Source organism: Pan paniscus, chromosome 1 (assembly GCF_029289425.2).
Source record: "Pan paniscus chromosome 1, NHGRI_mPanPan1-v2.0_pri, whole genome shotgun sequence".
NCBI classification, from domain to species: domain Eukaryota; kingdom Metazoa; phylum Chordata; class Mammalia; order Primates; family Hominidae; genus Pan; species Pan paniscus.
The window spans coordinates 165,055,983-165,078,269 of NC_073249.2; the positions used below are offsets into that span (position 1 = coordinate 165,055,983).

General features: G+C 39.8%; 1 protein-coding gene across 7 annotated transcripts in view; it reads right to left on the minus strand.

The window, feature by feature from the left end:
- The window catches only part of PATJ (PATJ crumbs cell polarity complex component), a 422,746-nt gene that overhangs the window by 361,623 nt on the left and 38,836 nt on the right, over nt 1-22,287 (minus strand). For all 7 annotated transcript variants that reach the window (XM_057298703.2, XM_034966355.3, XM_034966351.3 and 4 more), the window contains exons 8-12: nt 15,246-15,464; nt 11,783-11,882; nt 7,323-7,414; nt 5,495-5,636; nt 1,149-1,295 (exon numbers count right to left, since the gene is read on the minus strand). In XM_057298703.2, the coding sequence (XP_057154686.2) occupies nt 1,149-1,295; nt 5,495-5,636; nt 7,323-7,414; nt 11,783-11,882; nt 15,246-15,464 (700 nt within the window). The remainder of the gene's footprint in view (nt 1-1,148; nt 1,296-5,494; nt 5,637-7,322; nt 7,415-11,782; nt 11,883-15,245; nt 15,465-22,287) is intronic.

A 22,287-nucleotide genomic window follows, 5' to 3' on the forward strand; every position in this document is an offset into this window, starting at 1 on the left:
GTTTCATTTAGCTGGCGAGGCTTTCCAGAGCACTTTTGTGCAGGGAACTGTGTGCAACTGTTACTCAATGAGCTTGGAGAGTAGAGTCCACTATAATAGCTAAGGTATCAAAATACAAAGTAAAAGGACAAAGCTGCAAATCAATTAAAAAAAATTAAAGAATAAAGGTATAACAGCTTGGCAATTCAATGCAACTTATAGAAATGCATACATTATTAATTTTTATAATAAAAAACATGTATAATGAAAAAGAAACATATGCTATATGTGTATAAACAGCAATAATCTATAGATATAGACATATCAATGATAATATATAAGCTAAGGTGGTTCACGCCTACAATCTCAGCACTTTGGGGGGCCAAAGTGGGAGGATGGCTTGAGCTCAGGAGTTTGAAACCAGCCTGGACAACATAGTGAGACTCCATCTCTACAAAAATTAAAATAAAATAAAATAATTAATATAAGTAAAGAAAGATTAAACAAGAGCTTGGTCTCCAACTGTCACAGTGTTAAAATGTTGATATTGGCTGGGCACGGTGGCTCACGCCTATAATCCCAACACTTTGGGAGGCCCAGGTGGGCAGATCACTTGAAGCCAGGAGTTTGAGACCAGCCTGGCCAACATGGTGAAACCCATCTCTACTAAAAATACAAAAATTAGCCCAGTGTGGTGGCATGCACCTGTAATTCCAGCTACTCGGGAGGCTGAGGCAGGAGAATCACTTGAACCCAGGAGGTGGAGGTTGCAGTAAGCTGAGATCATGCCACCGCACTCCAGCCCGGGCATCAAGAATGAAACTCCATCTCAGGGCCTGTCGTGGGGTGGGAGGAGTGGGGAGGGAGAACATTAGGAGAAATACCTAATGTAAATGATGAGTTAATGGGTGCAGCACACCAACATTGCACATGTATACATATGTAACAAACCTGCACATTGTGCACATGTACCCTAGAACTTAAAGTATAATTAAAAAAAAAAGAAAAAAAAAAAGAAACTCTGTCTCAAAAAAAGTTGATATTAAGAATATCCTATTTTATATCTCCAAAATGCCTCTAAGATTTCTCATACTATATTAACTATAAAGACAGAAAATGGTTAACAAATGAAGAAGTCTGTTATCGCAAAGTGAATGCTTTGTGCCTACCCAATTTTTCTAAGGCTTGTATGTTGTCATTTTTTAAAGTATCCATTCTTTCTTTAATTTCCTCATCTTCACCATCCACATTAGTTTCAGTTTCCACTGCTCCAGTTAGAAAGAGAGCTGGTGGTTTCAGTGGTTCTACAACAGTTCCTAAAACAAAAAAAAATGATTTTTTAAAATTTTGTTAATGCTAACTTGAATTATTAGTTGTTGAGGACTATATTTAAGTGAGCAGATTTTACTGCTGTTCTCCCATTTCTCCCATTTCACAACCTTATTAAATCTGAGGTAACTTATATATATGATTCCTTAAACCCAAAATGCCATGTGTAATAGACAACCAATCAATTCCTTAAAAAATGAACTTATTAATGGCATTGAAAAGAATAAGGAACTAAACAATGGGAAGACACATGAAAAAATGCCCACCATCACTGGCCATCAGAGAAATGCAAATCAAAACCACAATGAGATACCATCTCACACCAGTTAGAATGGCAATCATTAAAAAGTCAGGAAACAACAGGTGCTGGAGAGGATGTAAAGAAATAGGAACACTTTTACAGTGTTGGTGGGAGTGTAAACTAATTCACCCATAGTGGAAGACAGTATGGAGATTCCTCAAGGATCTAGAACTAGATACTCTATTTGACCCAGCCATCCCATTACTGGGTATATACCCAAAGGATCATAAATCATGCTGCTGTAAAGACACATGCACATGTATGTTTATTGCGGCATTATCCACAATAGCAAAGACTTGGAACCAACCCAAATGTCTATCAGTGATAGACTGGATTAAGAAAATGTGGCACATATACACGATGGAACACTACGCAGCCATAAGAAGGATGAGTTCATGTCCTTCGTAGGGACATGGGTGAAGCTGGAAACCATCATTCTGAGCAAACTATCGCAAGGACAGAACACCAAACACCACCATGTTCTTACTCATAGGTGAGAATTGAATAATGAGAACACTTGGACACAGGGTGGGGAACATCACACACCGGGGCCTGTTGTGGGGTGGGAAGAAGGGGAGGGATAGCATTAGGAGAACTACCTAATATAAATGACGAGTTAATGGGTGTAGCACACCAACATGGCACATGTACATATATGTAACAAACCTGCACGTTGTACACATGTACCCTAGAACTTAAAGTATAATAAAAAAATTTAAAAAAAGAAAAGCTTCTGCATAGCAAAATAGGTAGTCAACACAGTAAACAGACAACCTACAGAATGGGAGAAAATATTTGCAAACTATGTCTCCAATGAACGACTAATATTCAGGTTCCAGAAGGAACTCACACAACTCAGTAACAATAAAACAACCCACCATTAAAAAGTGGGCAAAAGACATGAACAGACATTTTCTCAAAAGTAGACATATAAGTAGCCAGCAAACTAACAATCCTGCAATTAAATCCACATTCAAACCACAATGAGATACCATCTCATATCAGTCAGAATGGCCATTATTAAAAAGTCAAAAAACAACTGATATTGGCAAGGATGTGGAGAAAAGAGAACACTTACACACTGTTGGTGGGGATGTAAATTAGTACAACTTCTGTCGATGTGGAAAACAGTATGGAGATCTCTTAAAGAACTAAAAATAGCACAACAATTTGACCCAGTAACTCCACTACTGGGTTTCTACCCAAAGGAAAAGAAATAGTTCTATCAAAAAGACACATGTACTTGTATGTTTATTTCAGCACTATTTGCAAAAGCAAAGCCATGAAAGCAATCTAAGTGTCCATCAACAGATGATAGGATACAGAAAATGTGGTATGTATATATATATAGGCATAAAAAGAATGAAACTATGTTTTGTTTCATGGACTACTACTATACAGGCATAAAAAGAATGAAATTACGTTTTGTTTTGTTTTCAGCAACATGAATGGTGCTGGAGGCCATTATTCTAAGTGAAATAACTCGGAAACAGGAAATTAAACACTCCATGTTCTCACTAAGCTAAACAATGGGTACACACAGATATGCAGAAGAAGATAATAAACACTGGAGATCCCAGGATGAAGGAGGCTGGTGGAGCGGGGGTGAGGGTTGAAAAATTACATATTCGGTATGATGTTCACTATTTGAGTGATGGGTATACTAGAAGACCAAACCCCAACACTATGCATATATATCCATGTAACAAACATGCACATTTATCCCCTGAATCTATAAAAATAAAAAAAATTTTAAATTAAAAAAACATATTTATATAAATATTTATGTAAGCAATTTAAGGTCAATATGGCATTTGTGCCAGGCGTGGTGGATCACGCCTGTAATCCAAGCACTTTGGGAGGCCAAGGCAGGCGGATCACGAGGCCAGGAGTTTGAAACCAGCCTGGCCAACATAGTGAAACCCCATCTCTACTAAAAACACAAAAAATTAGCCAGGCATGGTGGCGGGCAGCGCCTGTAATTCCAGCTACTGGGGAGGCTGAGGCAGGAGAATCACTTGAACACAGGAGGTGGAAGTTGCAGTGAGCCAAGATCGCGCCATTGCACTCCAGCCTGGGCAACAAGAGTGAAACTCCATCTCAAAAATAAATAAATAAATAAATCATTAAAAAAAAATTTTTAAATGGCATTTGTACAATTTGGACTATTTAGGCAATTTTTAATTTCATACACTGGATGCAGTTGGCAGGGCATCTGTCTTTCAGCAACAAAAGTTCTACTATCACATAAAAGAGAAAAAGTTCCAATTTAAATACAAATCACTATCGGCTGAAAGCAAAGGCTTCCAGGTGTATTGTATCTTCAGAAGAATATTTTCAGAGGGAAAAAATGATCTTCTGTCAAATTCTAATTGAAGTATTTCTTACTCCCTAGTTATACAACTAGTCACTTTTTTTTTTTCTTTTAAGAGACAGGTCTCACTGTGTCACGCAGGCCGGCAGGCAGTGGCATGCTCACTGAAGCCTCAAACTCCTAGGTTCAAGTGATTCTCCTGCCTGAGCCTCCTGAGTAGCTGGGACTACAGGTGGGTGCCACCAGGCCCGGCTAATGTTTAATTTTTTGTAGGGAAGGGGTCTCTCTATGTTGGCCAGGCTGGTCTTAAATTCCTGGCCTCAAGTGATTCTCCTGCCTTGGCCTCCAGAAGTGCTGGAATTACAGGCATGAGCCACCAAGCATGGCTAGAATTACTGCATGCAGTAATTCACTCATTCTAAATTGAATATGTGTTTCCACGATTATCAACTTTTGTTCATCTATATGTTTCTAAGTTGATAATTAAAAACTGACATGCAGCCAGGCACTGTGGTTAACACCTGTAATCCCAGTACTTTAGGAGGCCAAGGCAGGTGGATCACTTGAGCCCAGGAGTTCAAGACTAGCATGGGCAACACAGGAGAGACCCCATCTCTACAAAAAAAATAAAAATAAATTATCTGGGTATGGTGGTGCTCACCCGTGGTCCCAGCTACTCAGGAGGCTGAGGTAGGAGGATAACTTGAGCCCAGGAAGTAAGGCAGCAGTGAGCCATGAACATGCCACTACACTCCAGCCTGGGCAACAAAGTGAGACCTGTCTAAAAAAAATAAAATACAAATACGTGTTTTATTTTCTCTCAGTATACTTCAAAAAGTAAATCAAGAGGCAGATTAGAATAAAATATATTGTTAAAAGTAATAGGAAACCTGGCTGGGCGCAGTGGCTCACATGTGTAATTACAGCATGTTGGAAGACCAAGGCAGGCAGATCACCTGAGGTCAGGAGTTTGAGACCAGCCTTACCAACACGGTGAAACCCTGTCTCTACTAAAGATACAAACAGAATTAGCCGTGTGTGGTGGCACATGCCTGTAGTCCCAGCTACTTGGGAGGCTGAGGCACGAGAATCACTTGAACCTAGGAGGCAGAGGTTGCAGTAAGCCAAGATCGTGCCACTGCACTCCAGCCTGGGCAAGACAGTAAGACTGTCTCAAAAAAAAAAAAAGTAATAGGAAACCCGAAGTCTGCAAAATGTCAAAGTATTAGACAAATGAGATTCCCCTAACAAAAGGTGTCAAAGCTTTATTATTCAAATATATGTAATCAATGAAATTTGAAAGCTTTTAGAAAAAATGATTTTCAACTCCATTTAGAGATGCTCTCAGAGCTTAGTGCATGTCGAGGTGCACATCCTACCATTCTGACTGACATAGTAAGCAAAGAAAACACTTGCTTCAGTGAACAAAATGAGCTGACTCATTTCTCCATCAGTGTATTACACGAGGTGGGACAACATTTCCTGCTGAGACTCATGGAGGAACTTCCATAATTGAACTGCTCTTCCAAATGTAAACTACTCGAGGGATAGAGGGGTGGCAAATTAATCACCTCTGTCTGAAGGTGGTTCAAGTGGAGAAGTAGATGAGGATGTCTTCCTTCGAACTAGGGTTAGGTGTACCACCTGCCCTGCATTTCGTAATACTTCAACAACATCATGGTTGGCAAAACCCTGAATGTTCACGCCATCGACCTAAAACATCAAGAGAAACATTAAGCAGAGGTTTTAAGTTAGCTACTATTTTTAGCTCTGGCAACACTGAATAAAATGAGGCAATTTCTTTCATTCCAAAAATAAATTATTTAGGCCGGGTGTGGTGGCTCGCGCCTGTAATCCCAGCACTTTGGTAGGTCAAGGTGGGTGGATCACCTGAGGTCAGGAGTTCGAGACCAGACTAGCCAACATGGTGAAACCCCATCTCTACTAAACATACAAAAATTAGCCAGGTGTGGTGGCAGGCACCTGCAGACCCAGCTACTCGGGAGGCTGAGGCAGAATCGCTTGAACCTGGGAGGCAGTGGTTGGAGTGAGCCAAGATTGTGCTATTGCACTCCAGCCTGGGCGACAGAGCAAGATGAAGCAAGGATAGAAGGAGGGAAGGAAAGAGGGAAGGAAAGACGGAAGGAAGGAGGGAGGGAGAGAAAGAAGGAAGGAAGGAAGGAGAAGGAGAAGGAGGAAGAGAGGAAGCGGGGAAAGAAAGGGGAAGAAAATAGAAAGGAAGAAAGGAAGAAAAAAGAAAAGAAAAGAAAAGAAAGAAAGAAAGAAAGAAAGAAAGAAAATAAATTTAGACCTTAGGATATATTTTTGAACAAGGATGTAAAACTAGTAAAACATGCTGAGAAACTTCCTCACACACTAGAAAGCAAATTCAAATTTGTCACTTAACTAATAGCCTGAGAGATATAAAGGACTTTAATCTCTGATGCAATTCAAAATTCAAAATGTCATAAAAGATGGCCAGTTATTACACAAGATGTATTAATAGAAGCCATTATTATCAAAACTGAAGAGGTCATCTAATACTTCATCCCTCTATTCATATCACCACATGATATTTTCAAGAAACACACTGATCTCCCTCCAATAGGTCTTCTAGCTTTCTGAAAAAGTGTGAGCAAGAACAGTATTCTTAATCTATGTCAAGCCCAATTCCTGAAGTCTATCAGAACCAATAGGCTTCCTCTCTCAATCTTCTTTGAGCTAGCTGTAAGTATTTCAACTTTCCCCATAAGGCTTTTAAAGCCAAGAGTCATGAAATGTGCTTTCTTAGATAGATTTGAAGGACAAGGATTCAAAGCATACCGCCCAGCATTTGTTTCTATGTTAAGCAATGTGTGTGTATACATATGTTTTGACATTAATATAAGCGTATATATAAATTGAACTAATTTCTACTAAATGGGGGAAAGACCAGTTTTAATTGATAAAAGCTGATATTATATTCTTAAATATGTAAAATACCTCAATTTTAGTTGTACTTATAATTATTGTTAACAGAAAAACTACTTTTACAAAAAGATAAAAAGAGCTGGTTAATGGCCTATTAATTATAGATAAAATGGGTGAGTTTAAAGAACACAGTGTGGTCCTCGCAGGGTTTTCTAGCATAATGCTAGAACATCTTTCAAACATATATGTATAGAAAAAATATACTTTTTTACCAATATGTTTAGTGAATCCTTTCTTCACTGACGGTGAAAAAAAATTTAATGTAGGAAGAAAAGTCCAAAATAATGAGATTTCACTGTATAACAAACTTAATTTTTTAAAAAACCTTATAAAACTATATTAAGCTATTCCCCCTCTCACATGTATTATAATAATGATCAACCTTTTTTTCAACTAGAATCAAACCTAAAACAGAGGCGAGTTACTTACAGCAACTATTTTGTCATTCACTTGAATGTGGCCATTGTGGTACGCAGCACTGCCAGGTATTATACTTTTCACATAAATCCCTGAAGCTTCCCCTTAAGGTGCACAGACATACAGAAAAAGGAAGAAAATTCTAATTAGGCCTTGATTGCAAAATTTGTATCAAGAGGTTAATTAGCTAACGGGGTTGACTGGAGGTTTGATAAATACTATTTTGAACACAAGCAGAGAAATTGATGGATTATTTCAAACTGTCACCATCTCAAGTGACCTGAATTTGAAATGATTTGACTGATGACTACTCTTCCGTTAAAATAATCAGTAATGGAACCCTGATGAAATGTACTCTAACTTAAGCTGGAATTCAGGAGAGCCCAGAGGAAGTCTGACTCTCTCTCAGTCTGTCTCTACTCTTATTACTGATGTGGCATAAAACTTCTTTTTTTTTTTTTTTTTTACCATCGCTATGACAAGAGTCTCCTAGGTCTTCCTGCCTATATTTAGATCACTGCTCATGTTAGCTTCACAGACACAGAAATAAGAAAACTATATATGATCTTTTTGTTTGTTTTTTGAGATGGAGTTTTGCTCTTGTCGCCCAGGCTGGACTGCAATGGCACGATCTCAGCTCACTGCAACCTCCACTTTCAGAGTTCAAGTGATTCTCCTGCCTCCTGAGTAGCTGGAATTACAGGCGCCCACCACCACACCCAGATAATTTTCGTAATTTTAGTAGAGATGGGGTTTCACCATGTTGGTCAGGCTGGTCTTCAACTCCTGACCTCAGGTGATCTGCCCACCTCGGCCTCCCAAAGCACTGAGATTACAGGTGTGAGTCACCACGCCTGGCCCAGAAAAGTACATATGGTCTTAACAACAACAACAACAACAACAACAAAAAATTAGTATGAGCTCAGCAACATGAAATAATCTTTACATATTATAAAATAAGACATTGAAACAGACAAATGGCTATAAAAAATTTTTAAATTAAAACTTTGATTTTAAAGCATGCCTTCCCATGGGCAGGGACAGGAAGGGAAATTGGAAAATAAAACACAATAGATCTGCATGATTTTACATTTTTATTTCCAAATAAACTCAAAACATTGTTTGTAGGCCAGGTGTAGTTGTTCACAGTTGTAATCCCAGCACTTTGGGAGGCTGAGGGGGGGAGGATCACCTGAGCCCAGGACTTTGAGGCCAGCCTGGGTGACATAGTGGGATGTCATCTCACAAAAAATTTAAAAATTAGCTAGGTGTAATGGTGCATGCCTGTAATTCCAGCTACTCTGGAGGCTGAGGCATGAGAATCACCTGAGCCCAGGAGCTTAAGGCTTGTCTCTTAAAGAAAAAAAAAAGTCCGGGCACAGTGGCTCACGCCTGTAATCCCAGCACTTTGGGAGGCTGAGGCGGACAGATCACTTGAGGTCAGGAGTTCAAGACCAGCCTGGCCAACATGGCAAAACCCTGTTTCTACTAAAATACAAAAATTAGCTGGGCATGATGGTGCACATCTAATCCCAGCTACTTGGGAGGCTGAGGCAGGAGAATCGCATGAACCTGGAAGGTGGAGGATGTAGTGAGCCGAGATCGTGCCACTGCACTCCAGCCTGGGCAACAGAGCGAGATTCCGTCTCAAAAAAAAAAAAATTGTAGAAGAAAAATAAACATAAATCACTTTCCATTGCCAACAAAATAATATATAAATTTCATAGAATCACATTCAAGGCCCTCCATAATCTGCCCAAATTTATTTTTTGACTTCAATTTTCACTACAACTTTCCAAGAAAATAAAAGTCTGGACATACCAGGCTTTTTTTTTTTTTTTTTTGAAACAGGATCTGGCTCTGTTGCCCAGGTTGCAGGTTGGTGTGCAGTGGCACAATCACGGCTCACTGCAGCCTCTGCCTCCCCAGTTCAAGCGATCCCACCTCAGCCTCCCGAGTAGCTGCGGCTACAATTTTTTTTTATTTTTTGTAGAGACAGTGTTTCACCATGTTGCCCAAGCTGGTCTTGAACTCCTGGGCTCAAGTGAGCCATCAGCCTCAGCCTCCCAAAGTGCTGGGATTACAGGCATGAGCCACCAAGCCCAGTCCACAGCATGCACTTGACATTTCCCCAAAACATCTAGCATTTTCATGATTTTACCTTTTCTCTAGTTTCTTTCTTCTGGTAAACTCTGACCTATCGAAACCCTTCTTTTCCATTCATAGCTCAAATGCCGCCTTCTTTGTGAATTCTCCATTTCCCTCTGACAAACTGAATATGTCATCTGCCATACCATGATAGTTTGCTTGTACAGTGGGCCCCGCATATCTGTGGATTTCACATCTACAGAATGTGAAGCAGGCGTGGTGGTGCACACCCATAGTCCCAGCTACTGGGGAGTCTGAGGCACAAGAGCCACTTGAACGCGGGAGGCAGAGGTTGCAGTGAGCCAAGATCACGCCACTGCACTCCACCTCTGGGTGACAGAGGGAGACTCCATCTCAGAAAAGAAAAAAAATGATAATAATAATTTTTAAAAAAGAACTAAGTGTTTCTTATATGTTTGTCTCCCTGAACAGACTTCTCTTATTCATTTTTCTACCCTCTCCAGAACTGCTCAAAAGTCTAATGAATAGAATAAAGCAAAAATGATTTTCAAAGACTACTTGTTAAAAAGCAAGTTGAGTTGTGTTTGGATTTATGTGCTCCCTGCCACCCCTAATTACCCAGTCCAAAAAACTTTTGAGGGTAAAGAAGTAAAATGGAGGCCGGGCGCGGTGGCTCACGCCTGTAATCCCAGCACTTTGGGAGGCCGAGGCGGGCGGATCACGAGGTCAGGAGATCGAGACCATCCTGGCTAACACGGTGAAACCCCGTCTCTACTAAAAATACAAAAAAATTAGCCGGGCGTGGTAGCGGGCGCCTGTAGTCCCAGCTACTCGGGAGGCTGAGGCAGGAGAATGGCGTGAACCCGGGAGGCGGAGCTTGCAGTGAGCCGAGATCGCGCCACTGCACTCCAGCCTGGGCGACAGAGCGAGACTCCGTCTCAAAAAAAAAAAAAAAAAAAAAAAAAAAAAGAAGTAAAATGGGTCAGGCACGGTGGCTCATGCCTGTAATCCCAGCACTTTGGGAGGCCGAGGCAGGCAGATCACCTGAGGTCAGGAGTTTGAGACCACCCTGGCCAACATAGTGAAACCCTGTCTCAGCTAAAAATACAAAAATTATCCGGGGGTGGTGGTGTATGCCTGTACTCCCAGCTACCTGAAGGCTGGGGTAGGAGAATCTCTTGAACCTGGGAGGCGGAGGTTGCAGTGAGCCAAGATCGCGCCACTGCACTCCAGCCTGGGCGACAGAGCGAGACTCATCTCAAAAAAAAAACAAAAACAAATAAACAAACAAAAGAAGTAAAATAGTAAAATGATACTTTCCTTTATCCAGTAATATAAACATTAAATTTTCTTAATGTTCTACCAGTCATTCACTTTCACTTAGGAACAAAACCATAAGTTTAGGAACTAATGATTCCTCTAACCAGACTTAACATATTGAAAACTACTTGATGTGGTTTTTTGCAACATTATTATACAATCCACACTGAGCTCTTTTGAATGTCATTAAATTCCGAACCTAAATAAAGGTGGCACGTAGAATCTAAAGGTTTGAAAAAAGATAGTTCATTAGGCTAAAATAACACAAGGTGGTCTGACATGAATTTCATTCAGGACTTTGAATACATTAGCACTCTTAATCCTTCCACCTGCTGTAAGTATGCAAAATAACAATTTTTTTTTTAAGGAAATGAACTCTGTAATCTTGCTCTTAAAAAAAATTGAACATTTTATAACTCTGAATTTTCATATTATTAGCAAATATTTGTGGAAAGGTTTATTTTTTCTTACCCTAATAATTCTCTTATAATAAAGGAATAAATCTTATAGTGAAAGTTACCAAAGCTTTGCAGATAGGAGTTGAGAGAGTTTTAGTCAGGGATACTTGAATTGTGTACTTATTCTCATAGTTTATTTCTTTCACATGAAAAGAAAATAGTTCTAATGAAAATGCTTGTTTTAACTTTTTTTTTTAGTGATAAAACACAATAGTCATACTTTGGGAACATTTACAATATGAAACATATACAGAAATCAGTTTAATTATCACAAATCTAATCTATCATAATATGTTAACAATGTTCATAATATAGCTATTTTACAAACAAGAGAAGGTACAATTCAAATATTATACACTAAGCTGGCCAATTATATTCTTTTGTTAATGGATATCAAGCCAGCTATAAAACTATTGAGATAAAAATGTGATTCTGTAATCACTGAGAAGTGACTGCTTGCTAGTATAGACTCATGGTTTTATTGTTCAAGATTTAAATTAAAATCTGCAAGTATTTAATTTCACTATCTAGAAACCTTAACATCCTTTACAATTTCCAAATATAAAATAGAAATGATTCATTTACCTGTATGAGATGTTCCAACATAGCCAACAATTCTAATTCCAAGACTCTGCCCATCTTTTCTCACAAGCTCAACATTGTAAGTTTCAAAAAGAGAACTGTCCTAAAAGGAAAAAACAAATTTAATTATATATGCTTAGTGGCATACCTGTGTGTACATAGTCAATCTGTGCAAGGTTTGTCAAGTATTTTCTTAGCATCTATGGCAGGCAGAATTTTAAGATGGTCCCATGACCTTCAATTCCTGGTGCTACTCCCATATTGATGCCATATTACATGGCAAAATGGAGATTATCCAAGTGGGCCTAATCTCATCACTGGAGTCCTTTAAAGGCAGAGTTTTCTCCTGCTGGTAGCAGAAAGGGAAATGAAAAACATCTGAATCATTAAGGACTCAACTTGTGGTTTGAAGATGGAGGGAGTCACGTGACAAGGAATGCAGGGGACCTTAAGGAGCCGAAAGAGGTCTCTGGCTGGCAGCCAACAAATAAAAAGGGACCTCAGTCCTATAGTTGCAAGGAACAAGAATCTGCCAACAATCTGAATGAGACTGGGTATGGGCTGTCCCCAGGGCATCCAGAAAAGAGCCCAGCCAGGCCCACACCTTGATTTTGGCCTTTGTAAGAAGCTAAGCAGAGGCCAGGTGCAGTGGCTCACACCTCTAATCCCAGCACTTTGGGAGGCTGAGGTGGGTGGATCACCTGAGGTCAGGAGTTGGAGACCAGCCTGGCCAGCATGATGAAACCCCGTCTCTACTAAAAATACAAATATTAGCCAGGCATGGTGGCACATGCCTGTAACCCCAGCTACTCCGGAGGCTGATACAGGAGAATCGCTTGAACCCAGGAGGCAGAGGTTGCAGTGAGCCGAGATCACGCCACTGCACTCTGGCCTGGGCAACAGAGCAAGACTCTGTCTCAAAAAAAAAAAAAAAACAAAAAAAAGAAGAAGAAAAAGAAGAAGCTAAGCAGAGAGCCCAGCCAAGCCCACCCTGAATTCTGACCTACAGAACTGTGAACTAACTATGAACTAACAAAGGATATTGTTTTAAACCAGTAAATTTGTTATACAACAATAGAAAGCTAATATAACCACTGAGAAAAAAGGCTGTATTTGTATCTGAAAGAACTATGAACATAAATTTAGAAACAAAACATAAGACTAATTATTGTTCAGTAATATAAAAATATTGACCTAAAACTTATTTTATTTTCTTCTTCTTCTTTTTTTTTTTTTTTTTTTTTTCAGAGACAGGATCATGCTCTGTCACCCAGGTAGGAGTGCAATGGAGCAATCACAGCTTATTGCAACCTCAAACTCCTGGCCTCAAGCAATCCTCCCCCTTCAGCCTCCCAAGTAGTTGAGACTACAGGCGTAAGCTACTGCATCTGGTCCTAAGACTTACTTTCAATACTCGTCTTTTAAACATTTCTGTAAAGGAGTAAGGTGTCTAAATACATAATACTTAGCTTTTAATTCAAAACATTAACATGAAAAAGTAAATAATTGATTGGATCAAGTTTCCACTTATCACATATCCACATTTGTCTCTCACTACAAAGTAGAAGGCTCCAGGGAACTAGAGTAATGGAGGAAAAAGAAAATGTAACCACAATTTGGAGAAACTTTTTTTTTTTTTGAGACAGAGTCTCACTCTGTCACCGAGGCTGGAGTGCAGTGGCAGGATCTCAGCTCACTGCAACCTCCAACTCCCGGGTTCAAGTGATTCTCCTGCCTCAGCCTCCTGAGTAGCTGGAATTACAAGCGTGTGCCACCACTCCTGGCTAACCTTTGTATTTTTAGTAGAGTCAGGTTTCACCATGTTGGCCAGGCTGGTCTCAAACTCCTGGCCTCATGTGATCCACCCACCTCATCCTCCCAAAGTGCTGGGATTACAGGCGTGAGCCACCAAGACCGGCTGGAGAAACTTTTTAAAGGTTCTGATATTTCAAATAGAAAACTTCCACTCATACTGTTCCAAGTAGAGAAAGGCAACAACTTCCCAGAATACACAGAATGACATCTCAGGTGATGATAATCAGTGGCCTTCCACCCTTTTCCACCATAATCATTTCTCTTTCCTTTTGTTTCTGTTTCAGTTTTTTTTTGTCTGTTTTGTTTTTATTTTATTTTTTTTTAATAGAGTCTTGCCCTGTTGGCCAGGCTGGAGTGCAGTGGTGCAATCTCAGCTCACTGCAACCTCTGCCTCCTCGGTTGACATGATTCTCCAGCCTTAGCCTCCCAAGTAGCTGGGACTACAGGTGTGTGCCACATCTGGCTAATTTTTGTATTTTTAGTAGAGATTGGGTTTTGCCATCTTGGCCAGGCTGGTCTTGAACTCCTGACCTCAGGTGATCCACCCACCTTGGCCTCCCAAAGTGCTGGCATTAGAGGCATAAGCCACCGCATCTGGCCCATTTCTCTTTTCTTTCCTCTTCCTCCTGGGCCCTCCCTTCACTATTTCTGGTCAGGCATGGTGGCTCACGCCTGTAATCCCAGCACTTTGGGAGACTGAGGTGGGCGGATCACCTGAGGTCAGGAGTTCGAGACCAGCCTGACCAACATGGAGAAACTCCATCTCTACTAAAAATACAAAATTAGCCAGGCGTGGTGGTGCATGCCTGTAATCCCAGCTACTCAGGAGGCTGAGGCAGGAGAATTGCTTGAATCTGGGAGGCAGAGGTTGCAGTGAGCCAAGATAGTGCCACTGCACTCCAGCCTGGGCAACAAGAGCAAAACTCCATCTCAAAAACAAAACAAAACAAAACAAAACAAACAAACAAAAAACTTATTTATTTGCTTTTACTTTATTATGTCTTCATTAAAAGCCCATGTTGAGATAATGGGAAGGAGTTTGGAATGGACCAGAAAGAAGTGAATTCAAATTCCAGTTTTGCAACTTACTCCCTATAAGGTCTTTAACATGATGTTTGACTTTATTTTCCTCATCTATTAAATGTATAATAAGGCCTATCTGGCAGAATTACTGTGAAGATTTCAGATGACCTGAGCAATTCCAGGTGCTTGATAATTTAAAATAATAACTATTATTATTACATAATTAAAATAATTAGTATAATAAATATTATTGATATCCATTCCCTTTAACCAGCCTGTGGCTACCAGTGATAATTCTCACACATCGGCCAGTGTTTACAGTTTTCCCTCCACCACCTGGATGTCTCCTCACCAGCCCAATGAAATAGACAAGGCAAGTATTATTATTCTTCAATTTATAAATAAGTCACTGACGCTCAGGGAGGCTGAATGACTTAACCCTGAGAAACAGTGAAACAGAAAACCAACATGTCTAATGTCTCCAAATAAGTTTTTTTTTTTTTTCCTGTTTCACTAGTGAGCACACAACTCACACCAATGTGGTGCTTCAAGTTGAAAGAATTTCTTATCTTACAGTGTGTCACACCTAGGCTTTGGTTTAAGATGAAAGAATGATATGTATACTCACAGAATCAGGGCCCTTGCTGGCTACAGTAGGCAGGGCAACAGGTAAGGCTGCAGGGGCAGGAGGGGTGACTGAAATGTCACCAGCTGGATCTCTAGCAACGAGCATCCTGACTGAATTCCCACAGTTCCTTAGAACTTGTGCAACTTGCTCACTGGTCATTCCCTGCACGTTTGTGCCACCAATTTTCAAGATGTGGTCCCCTGTCTGGAGTCTTCCATCCTTCAAGAAAAAGACAAAATTATTTTGAGAAATCAATGCTGTAACTTCACTGGTTAATAACAATTCATCAGACTTTCAGCTCTGGCAAAATGGCTGACAAAGAAGCCACCTAAAATGCTGAATAAAATGGAATACTGTTAATAACTGGCTGAAATGGCAAGAGTAAAGGAATTTCATGTAGAACACAAAGGAATGGCTCAAAATGAGAAAAGTAATCAGTATTCTAAAAAAGGCCTTTGCTTGAGGGTATAAGCTCATGCCTAATGGCCTAGAGTTGGGTGTTAATGGTCACGTGTGCAAGGAAGAGGACAGAAAGGCCAGGGCCTCAAGAAGGAAAGGTCAGAACAGAAGCCTCCAGCATAAAACTGGGAACTTCACAACCAACATCCTCAGTGACATGTTTGAGGAATAGAAAGATGCCAGTGCGGCTACAAGAAAATGAGGAAAAAGAAGAGTAGTCTAAGAGATGGGAGAGTTAATGGAGTCAGACAGTATAGGGCATCTTCTTTGCATGATTGGGAAGAGAAGGCATCGAGCAGAGTTTTGAAACAGAGGAGTGACATTACCTGACTGACTTTAACAACATAATTCAAGCTTCTGTGCTTAAAATAAACTACAGAAGAGGAAACAATAGAAGCAAAGATACGAGTTGGGAGGCCTTAGCAATAATCCACAATAGCTTGGGTGTGGTTCACAGTTGGGGTGTTCAGAAGTGAGATTCTAGATAGATAGACAGATAGATAGATAGTTTTTTGTTTTGTTTTGTTTTGAGTCAGAATCTCACTCTGTTGCCCAGGCTGGAGTGCAATGGCATGATCTCAGCTCACTGCAACCTCCGCCTCCCAGGTTCAAGCAATTCTCCTGCCTCAGCCTCCTGAGTAGCTGGGATTACAGGCGCGCACCACCACGCTCGGCTAATTTTTGTATTTTTAGTAGAGACGGGGTTTCACCATGTCAGGCTGATCTCAAACTCCTGACCTCTTGATCCACCCGCCTCAGCCTCTCAAAGTGCTGGGATTACAGGCATGAACCACTGCACCCGGCCAAGATATATTTTTAATAAACTGTCAATAGGATCTGCAGATAGCTTCTATATGGGCTGTGAGGGAGGAAAAGGAGTCAAAACTCCAAGTTTTTAGCCTGAGCAACTAGAAAGATAGAGTTGCCATGAACTGAGATGAAGACTACAGAGGTACAGATGGGCGAGGTGGAAATCAGGAGTTCAGTTTCAGAGCTGTTGTCTTAGATACCTATTAGACATTCAAGTAGAGGTAACAGGTATACAGCCAGATACACAAATCTGAAGTTCAGTAGAGAAATCCAGACTATGTATTTAAATTTGGGAGCTGGGGAGAGGTCAAACAAACAAACAAACAACAACAACAACAAAACACCTTGCGGGTCATTAACACATAGGAGGTATTTATAATCATGATTCTGCCAGCACAGTGGCTCACACCTGTAATCCCAGCACTTTGGGAGGCCAAGGTGGGTGGATCACTTGAGGCCAGGAGTTCGAGACCAGCCTGGCCAACATGGAGAAACTCCGTCTCTACTAAAAATACAAAAATTAGCCAGGTGTGATGGCACACGCCTGTAATCTCAACTACTCAGGAGGCTGAGGCATGTGAATCACTTGAACCTGGGAGGCGGAGGTTGCAGTGAGCAAAGATCACGCCACTGCACTCCAGCTTGGGCGACAGAGCAAGACTCTATCTCATAAAAATAAAATAAATAAATAAATAAGTCAAGATTCCAGATGAGTTGAAAGAAAAGATACATAATGTTATATTTCTTAAGCTAGGTGGTATGTATCATACACTGGTAATTATTGTTTTGTTTTGTTGAGATAGAGACCCACTCTGTTGCCCAAGTTGGTCTTGCAAATAATTATTGTTTTAATTATCATTTAAAATGTGTAGATATTATATACATTCTTTTATATGTATGTATATTTCATACACAGAAGGTAAATAATAATTTATCAAAATGAGTATCTGTTCAAAGTGTTCATTTCCCTTCTTTGATAAATTTTTGAAACAGCTAATTTTTACAAAATTTTTCCTAAATTTGTTTAGTCAGAAATTCTGAATTCACTTTATTATAGTGTATTAAAGATACCACAATGTTAACACAGCTGGCTTTATTTAAACTTATACATGCAGAGCACCTTACAGGTTCAAAATCACTTTCATGTACCATCTCACTTAGAGAAGGACAACTTTCAAATGAGAAAATTGAGATACAAACAGTTTGACTGACTTGACCAAGGTCACAAAGCTGATAAAAAGGTTGAACCAAAGCTGAATCCAAGTTGCTCACTGAAGACTATTCTCATTCAGTTATTTGCCTTATACTTCAGTATCTCCAGAGTAACATTACGGTAGCAAGTCAATCTCCTAAATGCAAAGGCTGCTAGTAGATAGTAAATTTATTGCTTTCCTATTCTCCAAGAAACTGCCTATAACTCTCAAAAAGTTTGAATGAAATGAAGATGAAAAATAGATATCCTGCAACATGGAGAGAAAGCTTGAGAAGAGAGCAATGACTACTGGGTTAATCCAGTTCTGAGCTTCAAATTCCTAGTTCCAGGTGGCACCACCGCAAGCTAAAGATGACATTCTGAAGGAAGAGGTTTTTTAAAAAACCCTTAGACTGAAAAGTCTATTCTCCATCCTTCCTTTTCTCCAATTTTACAGGAACCTAAATGAAGGAATGCTTTAGATTGAAATAATACGTACAAAGCCCTGTGCTTTGTTGTAAATGCTGCAGAAGCCACTAGAAGGGACTGGAAGTGTAGAGAAGTGGTGCAGCGGAAATGCAATTTAATTCAGAAACATCTGGAAAGACTTAGAAAACGGAAACAGAGGCAAGGAGGACATTGTTATGAAAAAAAGAATGAAGAATTGCTGGATTTCTACTTTAATAGTGATAATCTGATATTCTGTTTTCAGGCATGCAACAGACTTGAAACAACATAAGCAACTACTTAAGAGAAAGTCAGTGGTGCTGATGAAAAATAAGGGTAAAGTTGCCTCTGTAAATCAAACTATTCCTCAACAGAATTATGCACTGATCAAAAAATTAAAAAATATATATGTCTAATAAGTGTTTTCATACTTGGCTTGGCCAAAGAAGGGCATTTTATCATAAAGTATATTTTTAGTCACTTCCTAGGCATTATTTTTCTTCTATTTTATCTCAACTCTTAATTTAAAATGATGTCGATAATTTGCATCTGTCACTGAAAGTCAAACATTTTCTTCCTACAGAAAAGCAGGTGTTCTGAAGAATTCATAAGTACAAAAATAGTCATTAGTCAGATTGATAGAAAGACACCAAAATGACAGCTACCTTGTCTAAGTCCAGCAGCCCCAGTCTGCATTTTATTGATATTTTCTGATCAACATTTTCCTTCCATAACCTGTCTTCTGTGTGAGGAAACTGAAAGGCATAAAGTCCCTTTTGTTCTTTAACAGAAATCATCAATCAATGAAAACCAATAAATAGCTATGCCAAGATTCAAGTACGTAGCGTGCTAATCAAACATTCACATATAAAAGTTTTATTAATCCATAGATTCTTTCAAAAGAGAAAAAAATTATGCGTATTGGCAAAGATAGTGTGAAAGGCAGAAAAACTAAAACAGCTGAAGCAACAGGGTATCACACACTTACAGTGAATGTACACCTGTAATCCCAGCACTTTGGGAGGCCGAGGTGGGCAGATCACCTGAGGTCAGGAGTTTTTGTTTTTGTTTTTGTTTTTGTTTGAGAGGGAGTCTCACTCTATCACCAAACCAGCCTGGCCAACATGGTGAAACCCCATATCTACTAAAAACACAAAAATTAGCTGGGCATGGTGGTGAGCGCCTGTGATCCCAGCTACATGGGAGGCTGAGGCACAAGACTTGAACCTGGGAGGTGGAGGATGCAGTGAGCCAAAATCATACCACTGCACTCCAGCCTGAGCAACAGAGCAACACCCTGTCTCAGAAAAAAAAAAAAAAAAAAGTAGCAACTCTGGGCTAATAAAAAACTCACATTACTTTGCATTTTAACTTCTCTGATATGCTGTTGTGGATGATAATTTAAAAAAAAAAAATTTAAACCTATAGGAATTCAGACCTGAGCTACAAAAGAAGAAATCAAATTTGTTTCTTCAAAAACTAAAAAATGAATCCAGGTACCATGGCTCATGCCTGTAATCCCAGCACTTTGGGAGGACTGCTTGAAGTCAGGAGTTGGAGGCTGCAGTGAGCTAGGATCGCACCACTGCACTCTAGCCAAAGTGACAGAGCAAGACTCTGTCTCTATTTAAAAAAAAAAAAAAAGAAAAGAAAAGAAAGGAAAAAAAAAGGCACCAAATACTCCCACAACTCAGACAATGAAATCATAACTATGTTTGATTCCAGGCCAGTTTTATTATTGGTCTTCAATCAAAAGGCAACATGCCATTGATAGAAAAGGGTAACTTTACAAAATAAAATACACTGTTTCCCTAAAGGAATTAAAGAAACTATCCTATCCTACTCAAATTCCCAGAGCACTCATTAACTGATTTTTATAGATAAAGAAAATATCTGTTTATATAATCACTCAAAGCAAAATTGCTTGGGACTAACCAACCATTTAGTGACCTCAAGCTGGGCCTTCCTTACTCTACACTGAAAGTCTCTCAAAGTTCACATCCACCCTCAAACCCTTGCTTGGTTCCATTCCTTCCTAGTATTAGGTTACTGGGTAGTCAGTAGACTCATATTATAACTGCTTCATACCAAAATGTCAATAATTTATGACAACCTTTAAATAGGCTGTGTTCTGAAGACAACGAGGTATTCTGGTATACCTGACCGCCCTAGAACTTCCCCAGACCACATGAAAGAGGTTTCTGCACTTCAAGGGTTTTACACTGCCCGTTATCAATGTCACACAAAACAAAACAAAAAGTACCTCCCAAAAAAATGTTTAACTCTTGCCACAACTGATAGAATGTTCTCAAGGTGAGTGTTTCAAGCACTGTGAATTTTGGAGAGGCTCTGAGGCTTACAGGGAGATAGGCCTTTTAGCTACCCTTTTAATATCATATAATTTCTCTATCCATGGAATTGGCCTGATTATATTAACTGATTGGACATTGTAACTAGATCTCAACAAATGTTTCTTAAAAGATTCCTATAAATCAATTTTTTTAAATAAATAAATGCTATTTTCTACTTCATTTCTTTTACATCATTAGCAGCAGGACACAACAGAAAGACAAGTAAGGGCTTTGGAGTCAGATGCACCCAAGTTCAAATTTTAGCTCTACTTTGGACAAAGTGTATGGCCAAAGGTCAGTTGTTTATCCTCCCTAAGTCTCAGATCCTTCTTAAGTAAAATGAGAATACATTTCTCTCTCAGTGGGTTATAAGCATTTTGGGAACTAAGAGGCATTGTGCTAAGCATGTTACATTGATTAACATTGAATTTTCACACAGCCTTTTATTTAAGGCAAGCAAAATTATCTCCTGCCAAAAAATTAAAAAAAAGTGTTAATGGCAGGCCTAAGACTACTTTCCTTGGAAAGGCCTTCTCACAAGGTTAGCCCTTGGCTAACACCTGGGAGCTTAGATTCTGTGAGGGTTCTCACCATTCCCTGGTAAAAATGGCTCTAGGTGCCTAAAGTGTAGTCTCTCCTGAACACCTGCATTCTTCTGCAAGTCTAGGACTTCGGTATATGCTACACAGTGTGTGCCTATGTGACCAGCATCCAGTAACAACCCTGTGCAGAGTCTCTGATGGGCTTCCATGGCAGACATTTCAGATGTGTGGTCATAATTCACCACTGGAAGACTTAAGTGTGTCCTATATGACTCCATGGGGAGCGGACTTGTGGAAGCTTGTGCCTGGTTTCCTCCAGTCTCCACCTCATGCACCTTTTCCATGTTGATTTTGCTTTGTATTCTTTCACTGTAATAAATATAGCTGTGGGTGTAACTGTACGCTGAGTCCTATGAAACCTCCTAGCAAGTCATCAAATCTGGTGGTCTTGGGGACTATTTTAGAAACATAGAATTAAGCCAAGAAGTCAATTGCCCAGGGTGAGAGGTGGATCCAGAATTCAAGCCTTCATCTGTCTGATTCTAAAGCTCACACACTATAATCCTATGCTCTTTCCTTTCAGAGGCTAATTTGGATGTAGGTGTGCTGAGAAGAATTTCTCCAAAGGTAGATAATAGGGAGGGTGTATACCACATCTTGTGCCATAGCCTAGGGCCTGAGGGTGCTGCAGCTTAAGTCATTTCATGAGTTATAGCAAGCATAACATTGACTGGTAATAAGCAACAAATGGGGCCAGGCTGAGGAAGGAGATAAGTTGGTTATAGCAAGAAGGCTGAAGAGATTTTATCTGCCATCAGCTGACATGAGAGGAAAGGAGAAGTGAATACTGCTCTGTCCCCTATGGCTAGGCCTTACCATATGCCCTAGAAGAGACAATAGCTCTCCTGTTCCTAGAGCTGGCTACTCCCTGTTGATGGATGTGAACAATTGTGCACAGGTGTATATCAGGAAAAGGAAAACACTAGGATTAACTTTGGATAAATTCAAACAACAAAGCTCAGACTTCAGAATCAAACAGGTATGGGCTCAATCCTGACTTTGTGGCTCACCTAGCTGCTGTAACCTAGGGCAATTTCTTAATGGTTTCCATATCTATAATTTGGGAATAAAACTTCTAAGAGTATTTTGAAGGTTACATGAGAATAATGTACATTAAGCAGATAACAATGTCTGGCATAAGTACTTCCTTCTCTTTGAGCACTTATGACCCTATGACAAGC